We start from the raw sequence: 16,105 nt of genomic DNA, 5'->3' as shown, positions 1-16,105 counted from the left end.
CACCACTTTTCCGGGGTTTTTCTCTTCTCCATCTCACTTCACCAATTTGGACTATTTTGTGTATGTCCATTGCATGAAATCCAAATAAAATAAATTTAAATTACAGGTTGTAATGCAACGAAATAGGAAAAACGTCAAGGGGGGTGAATACTTTCACAAGGCACTGTATCTCCCCTAGAGTGTCCAGCCCACTCACAGCCACAATCTTTTCCTTGCGGGGGTCAATGACACGGATATTCTTGTCCTTGCAGGCGGTGCAGATGAGAGCTCCATTGCGGCTCCAGCAGGCGCTGAAGATGACATCAGGGTGCATGTCCTCCAGCTGGATCATGGCCTCGCCCGTCCCCACGTTCCAGATGATGATCAGGTTGTCACAGCCTGGTGGGACAGACAAACTACAGTCGAAACCCACATTCCACTGCCTCGTAGCAGAGTACAGTCCCACAGTAGAGTGGAAAAGATATAAAATGCCTTGTATTCTGAGAGCTGTTGTGACAAATTAACTCCCTGCTGAAAGTGCCATACTCCTGCAGACACTATACTCGTGTGAGAGCAGGGTATTAAACCTGTATCTACCTGCACTCATGAGGACGTTCCGGGCCGTGGGGTGCCAAGTGATGATGCCCACCCTCTTCGAGTGTCCCTCCAACACCACCACAGGCTCAGCCAGCGGGGTGACCAGCCCATTCTCTGGGATCTGCCACACCTGGAGACAGCGAGAGATGAAGTTAGTCACGATGCCATTGCCTTCTACTTATTTATATCCATTTTCTCATTTATAACTACGGACATGAAAAAACAAGAGGTCAATTCTCCTCAACCCCTTGAGACAATCAGCCTTAGCTAGGTGTCAGTATACTATGGATGTGCTTGTCTAATGTTAGCAGGATGTACTAACAGTGTTTAGTCTAAGGATGGCAGCAGAGAGCTGATGGGGGCAGAAACAAGGATGGGAAAGGAATAAGGTCTGCATAACATTTCATGTTTCACCTGCATAACATAGGTTTCAGAGAGCAGGCCTTACTAAAATGTTTTTGTATTCCATCTTTAAGGTCTATCATATAAAATACATTTAGATAAAATATTGTATGGACCCTTCTGTGGACTTGTCCGTCTCTTGCTGCAGACATTATTTATTTGTCTAAGACCAAATAAGGACACAAGACATTCTGATAGGATGACCTCACTGCCCCACCATCCAGTTATGGCTGTGGATCCGATAACGCTATGACACATGCTTTGTGTATAGAGCACACCAGGGAGGCTAAGGTTGCAGCACTAGCATGTGCAGCACACTGACAGACCCAGACAGGGCTATTGATCATAGTCTTCTTAAGAGATGTCAGAGTTCACTGGAAAAAAAATCTATATGGGTAAAGAGCTTTCCTTTATTACGTAAGGTGCATCCACAGAGTCCGAACATGTGTAGTAGGTAGGTATTCATACCTGGGCCTAGACAGCATCTTGAACATAATGTCACCATTTTAAAGATGTAAGCAGTGAAAACTGTCTGTATGTACCATGACTGTGCAGTCCTCTGAGCCGCTGGCGATGACATGGTCATTGTGAGGGCACCAGTCGATGTCCAGGACAGGACCCGTATGACCACATACTGTTGGGTAGGCCTTGTCTATGCGACCAGTCTGGAGAGAGAAAGAGGACATTCAGTATGACTGATGGAGATCAGTAACAATGACGGGAGAAACGATGAACTGTGAGCCCCCTAGTCCTACTGGCAAAGACCAAGGGTTGGCTTGTGAAGGAATAAAAATACAACATTAGGTTAAAAGGCATCTATATACATTTGAAGTCGGAAGTTTACATACACTTAGGGGGGCGTATGCCTCATGGCCAACGTGACATGGTGTGATGAAAGAAACATACAGGAACTCAAATCCTTCTGTTCACCTGATTTAGAATTCCTCACAATCAAATGTAGACCGCATTATCTACCAAGAGAATTCTCTTCGATTATAATCACAGCCGTATATATCCCCCCCCAAGCAGACACATCGATGGCTCTGAACAAACTTTATTTAACTCTCTGCAAACTGGAAACGATTTATCCGGAGGCTGCATTCATTGTAGCTGGGGATTTTAACAAGGCTAATCTGAAAACAAGACTCCCTAAATTTTATCAGCATATCGATTGCGCAACCAGGGGTGGAAAGACCCTGGATCATTGTTACTCTAACTTCCGCGACGCATATAAGGCCCTGCCCCGCCCCCCTTTCGGAAAAGCTGACCACGACTCCATTTTGTTGATCCCTGCCTACAGACAGAAACTAAAACAAGAAGCTCCCACGCTGAGGTCTGTCCAACGCTGGTCTGACCAAGCTGACTCCACACTCCAAGACTGCTTCCATCACGTGGACTGGGAGATGTTTCGTATTGCATCAGACAACAACATTGACGAATACGCTGATTCGGTGTGCGAGTTCATTAGAACGTGCGTTGAAGATGTCGTTCCCATAGCAACGATTAAAACATTCCCTAACCAGAAACCGTGGATTGATGGCAGCATTCGTGTGAAACTGAAGGCGCGAACCACTGCTTTTAAATCAGGGCAAGGTGTCTGGTAACATGACTGAATACAAACAGTGCAGCTATTCCCTCCGCAAGGCTATCAAACAAGCTAAGCGCCAGTACAGAGACAAAGTAGAATCTCAATTCAACGGCTCAGACACAAGAGGCATGTGGCAGGGTCTACAGTCAATCACGGACTACAGGAAGAAACCCAGCCCAGTCACGGACCAGGATGTCTTGCTCCCAGGCAGACTAAATAACCTTTTTGCCCGCTTTGAGGACAATACAGTGCCACTGACACGGCCTGCAACGAAAACATGCGGTCTCTCCTTCACTGCAGCCGAAGTGAGTAAGACATTTAAACGTGTTAACCCTCGCAAGGCTGCAGGCCCAGACGGCATCCCCAGCCGCGCCCCCAGAGCATGCGCAGACCAGCTGGCCGGTGTGTTTACGGACATATTCAATCAATCCCTATACCAGTCTGCTGTTCCCACATGCTTCAAGAGGGCCACCATTGTTCCTGTTCCCAAGAAAGCTAAGATAACTGAGCTAAACGACTACCGCCCCGTAGCACTCACATCCGTCATCATGAAGTGCTTTGAGAGACTAGTCAAGGACCATATCACCTCCACCCTACCTGACACCCTAGACCCACTCCAATTTGCTTACCGCCCAAATAGGTCCACAGACGATGCAATCTCAACCACACTGCACACTGCCCTAACCCATCTGGACAAGAGGAATACCTATGTGAGAATGCTGTTCATCGACTACAGCTCGGCATTCAACACCATAGTACCCTCCAAGCTCGTCATCAAGCTCGAGACCCTGGGTCTCGACCCCGCCCTGTGCAACTGGGTACTGGACTTCCTGACGGGCCGCCCCCAGGTGGTGAGGGTAGGCAACAACATCTCCTCCCCGCTGATCCTCAACACTGGGGCCCCACAAGGGTGCGGCAGCAGCGCCTCTTCAACCTCAGGAGGCTGAAGAAATTCGGCTTGTCACCAAAAGCACTCACAAACTTCTACAGATGCACAATCTGAGAGCATCCTGGCGGGCTGTATCACCGCCTGGTATGGCAACTGCACCGCCCTCAACCGTAAGGCTCTCCAGAGGGTAGTGAGGTCTGCACAACGCATCACCGGGGGCAAACTACCTGCCCTCCAGGACACCTACACCACCCAATGCTACAGGAAGGCCATAAAGATCATCAAGGACATCAACCACCCGAGCCACTGCCTGTTCCCCCGCTGTCATCCAGAAGGCGAGGTCAGTACAGGTGCATCAAAGCTGGGACCGAGAGACTGAAAAACAGCTTCTATCTCAAGGCCATCAGACTGTTAAACAGCCACCACTAACATTGAGTGGCTACTGCCAACACACTGTCAATGACACTGACTCTACTCCAGCCACTTTAGTAATGGGAATTGATGGGAAATGTAAATATATCACTAGCCACTTTAAACAATGCTACCTTATATAATGTTACTTACCCTACATTATTCATCTCATATGCATACGTAGATACTGTACTCTATATCATCGACTGCATCCTTATGTAATACATGTATCACTAGCCACTTTAACTATGCCACTTGGTTTACATACTCATCTCATATGTATATACTGTACTCGATATCATCTACTGTATCTTGCCTATGCTGCTCTGTACCATCACTCATTCATATATCCTTATGTATATATTCTTTATCCCCTTACACTGTGTATAAGACAGTAGTTTTTTGGAATTGTTAGTTAGATTACCTGTTCGTTATTACTGCATTGTCGGAACTAGAAGCACAAGCATTTCGCTACACTCGCATTAACATCTGCTAACCATGTGTATGTGACAAATAAAATTTGATTTGATTTGACTTAGGTTGGAGTCATTAAAACTCATTTTTCAACCACTCCACAAATTCCTTGTTAACAAACTATAGTTTTGGCAAGTCGCTTAGGACATCTACATTGTGCATGATACAAGTAATTTTTCCAACAATTGTTTAAACTTCTAATGGCTGCAGGGGCAGTACTGAGTAGCTTGGATGAAAGGTGGCCAGAGTCAACGGCCTGCTCCTCAGTCCCAGTTGCTAATATATGCATATTATTAATAGTATTGGATAGAAAACACTCTGGAGTTTCTAAAATGGTTTGAATGATGTCTGTGAGTATAACAGAACTCATATGGCAGGCAAAAACCTGAGAAGAAATCCAAACAGGAAGTGGAAATCTGAGGTTGGCCAATTTTCAACCCAGCCCCTATTGAATGCACAGTGGGATATGGATAAAGTTGCACTTCCTAAGGCTTCCACTAGATGTCAACCGTCTCTAGAAACTTGAATGAGGCTTCTACTGTGTGGTGGAGCCGGATGGGAGCGGTTTGAGTCAGTGGTCTGGCAGAGAGCCAGGTTCTGGGCATGCGCATTTCACATGATAGCGACCTGAGTTCCATGGCTTCTCTACAGACATAGGAATCCTCTGGTTGGAACTTTATTGAAGATTTATGATAACATCCTAAAGATTGATTCTATACTTAGTTTGACAAGTTTCTTCAACCTGTAATATAACTTTGAAGTTTTTGTCCGTTTGGATTTGTGTACTAAACACGCTAACAAAAGTAGCTACTTGGACATAAATAATGGACATTATCGAACAAAGGAACTAGGATTCCTGGGAGTGCATTCTGATGAAGATCGTTAAAGGTAGGGGAATATTTATAATGTGATTTCTGTTGATAACTGTATTTATTTTCTGATCTTAGATTATTGCATGGTTTGCTTTTCCGTAAAGTTTTTTTGAAATCTGAAACAGCGGTTGCATTAAGGAGAGGTATATCTATATTTCCATGTCTAACAATTGTATTTATCGACATTTAGCAAGGAAGAAGCCACTGCTCCAAATCCGCCATAAAAAAGACCGACTACAGTATGCAACTGCACATGGGGACAAAGATCATACTTTTTGGAGAAATGTCCTCTGGTCTGATGAAACAAAAATAGAACTGCTTGGCCATAATGACCATCATTATGTTTGTAGGAAAGCCGAAGAACACCATCCCAACCGTGAAGCACAAGGGTGGCAGCATCATGTTGTGGAGGTGTTTTGCTGCACTTCACAAAATAGATGGCATCATGAGGTAGGACAATTATGTGGATATATTGAAGCAACATGTCAAGACATCAGTCAGGAAGTTAAAGCTTGGTTGCAAATGGGTCTTCCAAATAGACAATGACCCCAAGCATACTTCAAAAGTTGTGGCAAAATGGCTTAAGGACAACAAAGTCAAGGTATTAGAGTGGCCATCACAAAGCACTGACCTCAGTCCCATTGAAAATTTGTGGGCAGAACTGAAAAAACATGGCCTACAAACATGACTCAGTTACACCAGCTCTGTCAGGAGGAATGGACCAAAATTCACCTAACTTATTTTTGGAAGCTTCTGAAGGCTACCTGAAATGTTTGACCCAAGTTTAAATTGTTTAAGGCAATGCTACCAAATACTAATTGAGTGTATGTAAACTTCTGACCCACTGGGAATATGATGAAAGAAATAAAAGCTGAAATAAATTATTCTCTCTACTATTATTCTGACATTTCACATTCTTAAAATAAAAAGTGGTGATCCTAACTGACCTAAGACAAGGAATTTTTACTAGGATTAAATGTCAGGGATCGTGAAAAACTGAGTTTAAATGGATTTGGCCAAGTTGTACGTAAACTTCCGACTTCAACTGTATACACACACACGCGCACACTCTACTCTAGCATTTCCCTAGATACATTTTTAGCAGTGGTGGCAAAGGTTGTGGAAAGGTGTCACGCAGGCAATGGCCAATTCTGTATTCTTATGCTAAAACATTATGACAAAATCAATGGATCCCAAAAAACGCATTTAAAAAATGTTGGGTGCGGCGGCAACTATTTAGCAGCAGCCGCTGCTAAATGAATACCGGGGAAACACAGTACTCTGAGACAGTATACAGTGCCTTCGGAAAGTATTCAGACCCCTTAACTTTTTACACATTGTGTTAGGTTACAGCCTTAAATCTAAAATGTATTAAACAGTTTCCCTCCCACCTCATCAATCTACACACAAATACCCTATAATGACAAGCAAAAACAGGTATTTAGAAATGGTTGCTAATTTAATTTAAAAAAAATTGAAATATCACATTTACATAAGTATTTCAGACCCTTTACTCAGTACTTTGTTGAAGCACATTTGGCAGCGATTACAGCCTGGAGTCATCTTGGGTATGACACTACAAGCTTGGTACACCTGTATTTGGGGAGTATCTCCCATTCTTCTCTGCAGATCCTCTCAAGCTCTGTTAGGTTGAATGGGGAGCGTTGCTGCACAGCTATTTTCAGTTCTCTCCAGAGATGTTCGATCAGGTTCAAGTCCGGGGTCTGGTTGGGCCACTCAAGGACATTCAGAGACTTGTCTCGAATCCACTCCTGCTTAGTTTTTTTATTTCACCTTTATTTAACCAGGTAAGCTAGTTGAGAACAAGTTCTCATTTACAACTGCGACCTGGCCAAGCTAAAGCAAAGCAGTGCGACAAAAACAACAGAGTTACACATGGGATAGACAAACATACTGTCAATAACACAATAGAAAAAAAGAAGAAAATCTATGTACAGTGTGTGCAAATGTAGAAGAGTAGGGAGGTAGGCAAATAGGCCAAAGAGGCGAAATAATTACAATTTAGCATTAATACTAGAGTGATAGATGTGCAGATGATGATGTGCAAGTAGAGATACTGGGGTGCAAAAGAGCAAGAGGGTAAGTAATAATATGGGGATGAGGTAGTTGGGTGTGCTATTTACAGATTGGCTGTGTATAGGCACAGTGATCGGTAAGCTGCTCTGACAGCTGATGCTTAAAAGTTAGAAGACTTCAGCTTCAGAGATTTTTTCAATTCGTTCCAGTCACTGGCAGCAGAGAACTGGAAGGAAAGGCGGCAAAAGGAAGTGTTGGCTTTGGGGATGACCAGTGAAATATACCTGCTGGAGCGCGTGCTAAGGGTGGGTGTTTCTATGGTGACCAGTGAGCTGAGATAAGGCGGAGCTTTACCTAGCAAAGACTTATAGATGACCTGGAGCCAGTGGGTTTGGTGACAGATACAGTGGGGCAAAAAAGTATTTAGTCAGCCACCAATTGTGCAAGTTCTCCCACTTAAAAAGATGAGGCCTGTAATTTTCATCATAGGTACACTTCAATTATGACAGACAAAATGAGAAAAAAAAATCCAGAAAATCACAGGATTTTTAATGAATTTATTTGCAAATTATGGTGGAAAATAAGTATTTGGTCACCTACAAACAAGCAAGATTTCTGTCTCTCACAGACCTGTAACTTCTTCTTTAAGAGGCTCCTCTGTCCTCCACTCGTTACCTGTATTAATGGCACCTGTTTGAACTTGTTATCAGTATAAAAGACACCTGTCCACAACCTCAAACAGTCACAGTCCAAACTCCACTATGGCCAAGACCAAAGAGCTGTCAAGGGACACCAGAAACAAAATTGTAGACCTTCACCAGGCTGGGAAGACTGAATCTGCAATAGGTAAGCAGCTTGGTTTGAAGAAATCAACTTTGGGAGCAATTATTAGGAAATGGAAGACATACAAGACCACTGATAACACACTACGCCGCCAGGGACTCAAATCCTGCAGTGCCAGACGTGTCCCCCTGCTTAAGCCAGTACATGTCCAGGCCCGTCTGAAGTTTGCTAGAGAGCATTTGGATGACCCAGAAGAAGATTGGGAGAATGTCATATGGTCAGATGAAACCAAAATATAACTTTTTGGTAAAAACTCAACTCGTCATGTTTGGAGGACAAAGAATGCTGAGATGCATCCAAAGAACACCATACCTACTGTGAAGCATGGGGGTGGAAACATCATGCTTTGGGGCTGTTTTTCTGCAAAGGGACCAGGATGACTGATCCGTGTAAAGGAAAGAATGAATAGGGCCATGTATCGTGAGATTTTGAGTGAAAACCTCCTTCCATCAGCAAGGGCACTGAAGATGAAACGTGGCTGGGTCTTTCAGCATGACAATGATCCCAAACACACTGGCCGGGCAACGAAGGAGTGGCTTTGTAAGAAGCATTCAAGGTCCTGGAGTGGCCTAGCCAGTCTCCAGATCTCAACCCCATAGAAAATCTTTGGAGGGAGTTGAAAGTCCGTGTTGCCCAGCAACAGCCCCAAAACATCACTGCTCTAGAGGAGATCTGCATGGAGAAGTGTGTGAAAATCTTGTGATGACTTACAGAAAACGTTTGACCTCTGTCATTGCCAACAAAGGGTATATAACAAAGTATTGAGATAAACTTTTGTTATTGACCAAATACTTATTTTCCACCATAATTTGCAAATAAATTCATAAAAAATCCTACAATGTGATTTTCTGGATTTTTTCTTCTTCTCATTTTGTCTGTCATAGTTGAAGTGTACCTATGATGAAAATTGCAGGCCTCTCTCATCTTTTTAAGTGGGAGAACTTGCACAATTGGTGGCTGACTAAATACTTGCAGTAGATTGCAACTCCGCCCCCTTTGGCAGTTCTATCTTGTCGGAAAATGTTATAGTTAGGGAAATGTCAGGATTTTTGGTGGCCTTCCTAAGCCAGGATTCAGACATGGCTAGGACATCCGGGTTGGTGGAGTATGCTACAGCAGTGGATAAAACAAACTTAGGGAGGCGGCTCCTAATGTTAACATGTATGAAACCAAAAACCAGAGAGGTTTTGTCTCTAGAGGCACCATTTAAGCCAGGTGCAGTCACCGCATGTGTGTGTGTGGGGTGTGGGGTGGGGGGGGGAACAAAAGGGCCAGCTAAGGCATATTGGGCAGGGCTGGAGGCTCTACAGTGAAATAAGACAAAAATCACTAACCAAAACAGCAATAGACAAGGCATATTTACATTAGGGAGAGGCATGTGTAGCCGAGTGATCATAGGGTCCAGTGAGTAGCTAGGTGAGCTGTAGGCACGGCGATACAGACAGCTAGCAGACCGGGGCTAGCAGATGGGCCTCAGGGGGACGTCGCAATGGGAGAGCCTGCTGAAACGCCCCGGACGGTTATGTCGGCAGACCAGTCGTGATGGATCGGCTGGGCTCCATGACGGCAGCAAAGGGTCCAGGCCAGGCCAATTGGCAAAAGAGGTATTGAAGTCTGATGGATCTCTTCGGCTAGCCGGGAGCTGGGCCTAGATCCAGGCTAACTGGTGCTTGCTTCAGGACAGAGACATTAGCCAGGAGTAGCCACTCGGATACCAGCTAGCTAGCTGCGATTATCCGGAGTAAAGGTTCAAAGCTTGCGGTAGGAATCCGGAGATGCGGTAGAGAAAAGCAGTCCGATATGCTCTGGGTTGATATCGTGCTGTGCAGACTGGCAGGAATTTGACCAGGCTGAGGCTGGCAGATGTCAGAGTTAACGGTGATTACCTCTAGCAGTGCTAACTGACTTCTAGTGAGTAGCTAGTTGGCTGGCATGCTTCTGAAGGGGGTTCCGTTTCTAAAGTATAAAAAATAGCAGATCCATAACACATTGGGTGAGGCGGGTTGCAGGAGTGTATGTTCAGTCCATAGATGGAAATTGAGATTAAAAATATTAAAAACATATTTGAAATACACTGCTCAAAAAAATAAAGGGAACACTAAAATAACACATCCTAGATATGAATGAATTAAATATTCTTATTAAAAATTTTTTTTTTTACATAGTTGAATGTGCTGACAACAAAATCACACAAAAATTATCAATGGAAATCAAATTTATCAACCCATGGAGGTCTGGATTTGGAGTCACACAAAATTAAAGTGGAAAACCACACTACAGGCTGATTCAACTTTGATGTAATGTCCTTAAAACAAGTTGAATTGAGGCTCAGTAGTGTGTGTGGCCTCCACGTGCCTGTATGACCTCCCTACAACGCCTGGGCATGCTCCTGATGAGGTGGCAGATGGTCTCCTGAGGGATCTCCTCCCAGACCTGGGCTAAAGCATCCGCCAACTCCTGGACAGTCTGTGGTGTAACGTGGCGTTGGTGGATGGAGCGAGACATGATGTCCCAGATGTGCTCAATTGGATTCAGGTCTGGGGAACGGGCGGGCCAGTCCATAGCATCAATGCCTTCCTCTTGCAGGAACTGCTGACACACTCCAGCCACATGAGGTCTAGCATTGCCTTGCATTAGGAGGAACCCAGGGCCAACCGCACCAGCATATGGTCTCACAAGGGGTCTGAGGATCTCATCTCGGTACCTAATGGCAGGCAGGCTACCTCTGGCGAGCACATGGAGGGCTGTGCGGCCCCCCAAAGAAATGCCACCCCACACCATGACTGACCCACCGCCAAACCGGTCATGCTGGAGGATGTTGCAGGCAGCAGAACGTTCTCCACGGCGTCTCCAGACTGTCACGTCTGTTACATGTGCTCAGTGTGAACCTGCTTTCATCTGTGAAGAGCAAGGGCGCCAGTGGCGAATTTGCCAATCTTGGTGTTCTCTGGCAAATGCCAAACGTCCTGCACGGTGTTGGGCTGTAAGCACAACCCCCACCTGTGGACGTCGGGCCCTCATACCACATGCACATGACACATGCACATTTGTGGCCTGCTGGAGGTCACTTTGCAGGGCTCTGGCTATGCTCCTCCTTGCACAAAGGCGGAGGTAGCGGTCCTGCTGCTGGGTTGTTGCCCTCCTACGGCCTCCTCCACGTCTCCTGATGTACTGGCCTGTCTCCTGGTAGCGCCTCCATGCTCTGGACACTACACCGACAGACACAGCAAACCTTCTTGCCACAGCTCGCATTGATGTGCCATCCTGGGTGATCTGCACTACCTGAGCCACTTGTGTGGGTTGTAGACTCCGTCTCATGCTACCACTAGAGTGAAAGCACCGCCAGCATTCAAAAGTGACCAAAATATCAGCCAGGAAGCATAGGAACTGAGAAGTGGTCTGTGGTTATCACCTGCAGAACCACTCCTTTATTGGGAGTGTCTTGCTAATTGACTATAATTTCCACCTGTTGTCTATTCCATTTGCACAACAGCATGTGAAATTTATTGTCAATCAGTGTTGCTTCCTAAGTGGACAGTTTGATTTCACAGAAGTGTGATTGACTTGGAGTTACATTGTGTTGTTTAAGTGTTCCCTTTATTTTTTTGAGCAGTGTATATACGAAGAAAAACGATATATACACGGGACAGGACAATCAAAACAGACATCCCACTGCTACGCTATCTTGGAAAATGTGTCTTTGCTGTGTGCTTAGGGTTGTAACCTTCGCCCCAGTGTGATCTCCTGAGCACTCTTGAGCAGGTTTTCATCAAGGATCTCTCTGTACTTTGCTCAATTCATCTTTCCCTCGATCCTGACTAGTCTCCCAGTCCCTGCCGCTGAAAAAACACCCCCACAGCATGATGCTGCCACTACCATCCTTCACCGTAGAGATGGTGCCAGGATTCCTCTAGACCTGACGTTTGGCATTCATGCCAAAGAGTTCAATCATGGTTTCATCAGACCAGAGAATCTTGTTTTTCATGGTCTGAGCAGGCCATGGTTTGTAGGTGCCTTTTGGCAAACTCCAAGTGGGCTGTCATGTGCCTTTTACTGAGGAGTGGCTTCCGTCTGGCCACTCTACCATAAAGGCCTGATTGGTGGAGTCCTGCAGAGATTGTTGTCCTTCTGGAAGTTTCTCCCATCTCCACAGAGATGGGAGAAATAAATGACTATGAATTCGGAGGGCTAAAATGATTAAATATTAAAGCATTGAACCTCTCATTAAAGGCTTCAGTCATACAAAAGTTATACTTAAATCCGAACTGGTTCTCCCGCAGATTAGTAAAAATGTCTCACCCTATGATCAAAAAGGGCCTTTTCCCATTTATTCAGATTACAACCTCTTACTTCTTTCAAAATGAAATCTCCAAAATATGACTACTTTTAATACAAGCTGCAGTTTAATCCACCAGAAAAGACAAAACAAATACACTAATTGATAAAAAAAAAATATATTATCTTTGGAAAAATATATAATCTTTGTAAATGATATCATAATTAGAACTGGGGGAGCTGTCACACATGCAGCTAACAAAATATATATGGAAATGTCTGCTCTATCCAAAATTACAACTAACTGATTACAGTAAAATGGAGGCAAGAGGGAGGGGAGAAGGTAAAAAATGTGTTTGTCGGCCCTGCACTAAAGACCAAAATATACTGAACTAAAACACAATACGCAACAATTTTAAACATTTTACTGAATTACAGTTCATATACAGGAAAATCTGTCAATTTATTTATTTATATCAGGCCCGAATCTATGTATTTCACATGACTGGGAATACAGACACGCATCTGTTGGTAAAAGATAAAAAAATTAATTAAAGTTTTTTAAAGTAGGGGCGTGGATCAGAAAACCAGTCAGTATCTGATGTGAGCACCATTTGGCTCATGCAGTGTGACACATCTCCTTCGCATATAGAGTTTATCAGGCTGTTGGTTAAATCCCGTAGAATGTTGTCCCACTCCTGTTCAACGGCTGTGTGAAGTTGCTGGATATTGGCAGGAACTGAAACACGCTGTCGTACACGTCAATCCAGATCATCCCAAACGTGCTTAGTGGGTGACATGTCTGGTGAGTATGCAGGCCATGGACGAACTGACATTGTCAGCTTCCAGGAATTGTGTACAGATCCTTGCGACATGGGGTGATGGCAGCAGATGAATGGCACGACCATGAGCCTCAGGATCATGTCTCTATCTATGGCATCCATCATGCCATAGAGACAATCCAATTGCCATTGATAAACCGCTCCCCCACACAACGCTATACAAGTGGTCTGCGGTAGAGGTCGACCGATTAATCGGAATGGCCGATTAATTAGGGCCGATTTCAAGTTTTCATAACAATCGTAAATCTGTAATTTTGGATGCCGATTTAGCCATTAAATAAATAAATATATATATATATTTTTACACCTCTATTCAATCTTTATTTAACTAGGCAAGTCAGTTAAGAACACATTCTTATTTTCAATGACGGCCTAGGAACGGTGGGTTAACTGCCTTGTTCAGGGGCAGAACAACAGATTTTTACCTTGTCAGCTCAGGGATTCAATCGTGCAACCTTAGGGTTAACTAGTCCAACGCTCTAACCACCTGCCTCACGAGGAGCCCGCCTGTTACGCGAATGCAGTAAGAAGCAAAGGTAAGTTGCTAGCTAGTATTAAACTTAATCAATCATAATCACTAGTTATAACTACACATGGTTGATGATATTACTAGTTTATCTAGCGTGTCCTGCGTTGCATATAATTGATGCAGTGCGCATTCGCGAAAAAGGACTGTCGTTGCTCCAACGTGTACCTAACCATAAACACCAATGCCTTTCTTAAAATCAATACACAGAAGTGTATATTTTTAAACCTGCATATTTAGCTAAAAGAAATCCAGGTTAGCAGGCAATATTAACCAGGTGAAATTGTGTCACTTTTCTTGCGTTCATTGCACGCAGAATCAGGGTATGAGCAACAGTTTGGGCCGCCTGGCTCATTGCGAACTAATTTGCCAGAATTGTACGTAATTATGACATAACATTGAAGGTTGTGCAATGTAACAGGAATATTTAGACTGATGGATGCCACCCGTTAGATAAAATATGGAATGGTTCCGTATTTCACTGAAAGAATAAACGTCTTGTTTTCGAGATGATAGTTTCCGGATTCGACCATATTAATGGTCATATTAATATAATTAAGTCTATGATTTGATAGAGCAGTTTGACTGAGCAACGGTAGGCACACCAGCAGGCTCATAAGCATTCATTCAAACAGCACTTTCATGCATTTTGCCAGCAGCTCTGCTGTTTATGACTTCAAGCCTATCAACTCCCGAGATTAGGCTGGTGTAACGATGTGATGTGAAATGGCTAGCTAGTTAGCGGGGTGCGCGCTAATAGCATTTCAAACATCACTCGCGGTGAGTGATGCATCCTCCTTGCTCTGCATGGGTAACGCTGCTTCGAGGGTGGCTGTTGTCGTTGTGTTCCTGGTTCGAGCCCAGGTAGGAGCGAGGAGAGGTACGGAAGCTATACTGTTACACGGGTAATACTAAAGTACCTATAAGAACATCCAATAGTCAAAGATATATGAAATACAAATGGCATAGAGAGAAATAGTCCTATAATTCCTATAATAAACTACAACCTAAAACTTCTTACCTGGGAATATTGAAGACTCATGTTAAAAGGAACCACCTGCTTTCATATGTTCTCATATTCTGAGCAAGGAACTTAAACGTTAGCTTTCTTACATGGCACATATTGCACTTTTACTTTCTACCCCAACACTTTGTTTTTGCATTATTTAAACCAAATTGAACATGTTTCATTACTTATTTGAGGCTAAATTGACTTTATTGATGTATTATATTAAGTTGAAATAAGTGTTAATTCAGTATTGTTGTAATTGTCATTATTACAAATACATTCTAAAAATCGTCCGATTAATCGGTACAGGCTTTTTTGTCCTCCAATAATCGGTATTGGCGTTGAAAAATCATAATCGGTCGACCTCTAGTCTGCGGTTGTGAGGCCGGTTGGACATACTACCAAATTCTCGAAAACGACATTGGAGGTGGCTTATTGTAGAGAAATTAACATTAAATTATCTGGCAACAGCTCTGGTGGACATTAATGCAGTGAGCACGCCAATTGCATGATCCCTCAAAATTGGATAAATCTGTGGCATTGTGTGACAAAACTGCACATTTTAGAGTGGCCTTTTATTTCCCCCAGCACAAGGTGCACCTGTGTAACGATCATGCTGTTTAATCAACTTCTTGATATGCCACACCTGTCAGGTATATGGATTATCATGGCAAATGAGAAATGCTGACTAACAGGAATGTAAACAACTTTGTGCACATAATTTGAGATAAAATAAGCTTTTTGTGCATTTGTAAAATTTCTGGGATATTTTATTTCAGCTCATGACCAACACTTTACATATTGTGTTTATATTTTAGGAGCACGAGCGTGCCTAGAAAAAGTAAGGATTCTATCTTTAATCTCTCAAATATTTTTCATTGTGCTCCTAAATGTATTTGCATGTGCCTACATTTTTCAAAATAGGCGCACAAAGGTCAGTGTAGAGCCCTGGGCAGCCTGAAATGCTGGACAACCATATATGGTTAAACCTGCTGACAACAGCTGCAAGCTCTTGGGTACTGAATAGAGGAAAGAGAGGCTGTTCACACATCTCCCCTATACACCCCAACAACACCCGCTCTCTAGTCAGCCTGATCAATCCCCGGCATATTCACTTTTCTGTCACAAAAATTAAACCTCTTAGAAATGTTGTTATCTAAAACCCATTCAGTTACAGCACTATAGTCCTGAAATTGTTGGTCTTTCAAAAAGGTGGCCAAGTCCATTTGCCCTGATACTAAAATGCACCCTCACATTCTGCTAAACAGATAATGAATTGATTGGCACATATACATATCCAGCATAGTAAAATAGCATAGTAATTTAATTTTGTTCTCTCATTTCCATGATTGCATATAGGC

At 43.6% G+C, this 16,105-nt stretch overlaps 1 protein-coding gene across 4 annotated transcripts in view; it reads right to left on the bottom strand.

Moving 5' to 3' along the window:
* The window catches only part of LOC112257573 (coronin-1C-A), a 29,290-nt gene that overhangs the window by 4,655 nt on the left and 8,530 nt on the right, over positions 1 to 16,105 (bottom strand). For all 4 annotated transcript variants that reach the window (XM_024431237.2, XM_024431240.2, XM_024431241.2 and 1 more), the window contains exons 3-5: positions 1,521 to 1,643; positions 577 to 706; positions 197 to 378 (exon numbers count right to left, since the gene is read on the bottom strand). In XM_024431237.2, coding sequence (XP_024287005.2) covers positions 197 to 378; positions 577 to 706; positions 1,521 to 1,643 — 435 coding nt within the window. The remainder of the gene's footprint in view (positions 1 to 196; positions 379 to 576; positions 707 to 1,520; positions 1,644 to 16,105) is intronic.

This window comes from Oncorhynchus tshawytscha, linkage group LG09, assembly GCF_018296145.1.
Source record: "Oncorhynchus tshawytscha isolate Ot180627B linkage group LG09, Otsh_v2.0, whole genome shotgun sequence".
Taxonomy (NCBI): domain Eukaryota; kingdom Metazoa; phylum Chordata; class Actinopteri; order Salmoniformes; family Salmonidae; genus Oncorhynchus; species Oncorhynchus tshawytscha.
The sequence above is the reverse complement of the archived record's forward strand: the minus strand, read 5'-3'. Positions and strand labels throughout refer to the sequence as shown.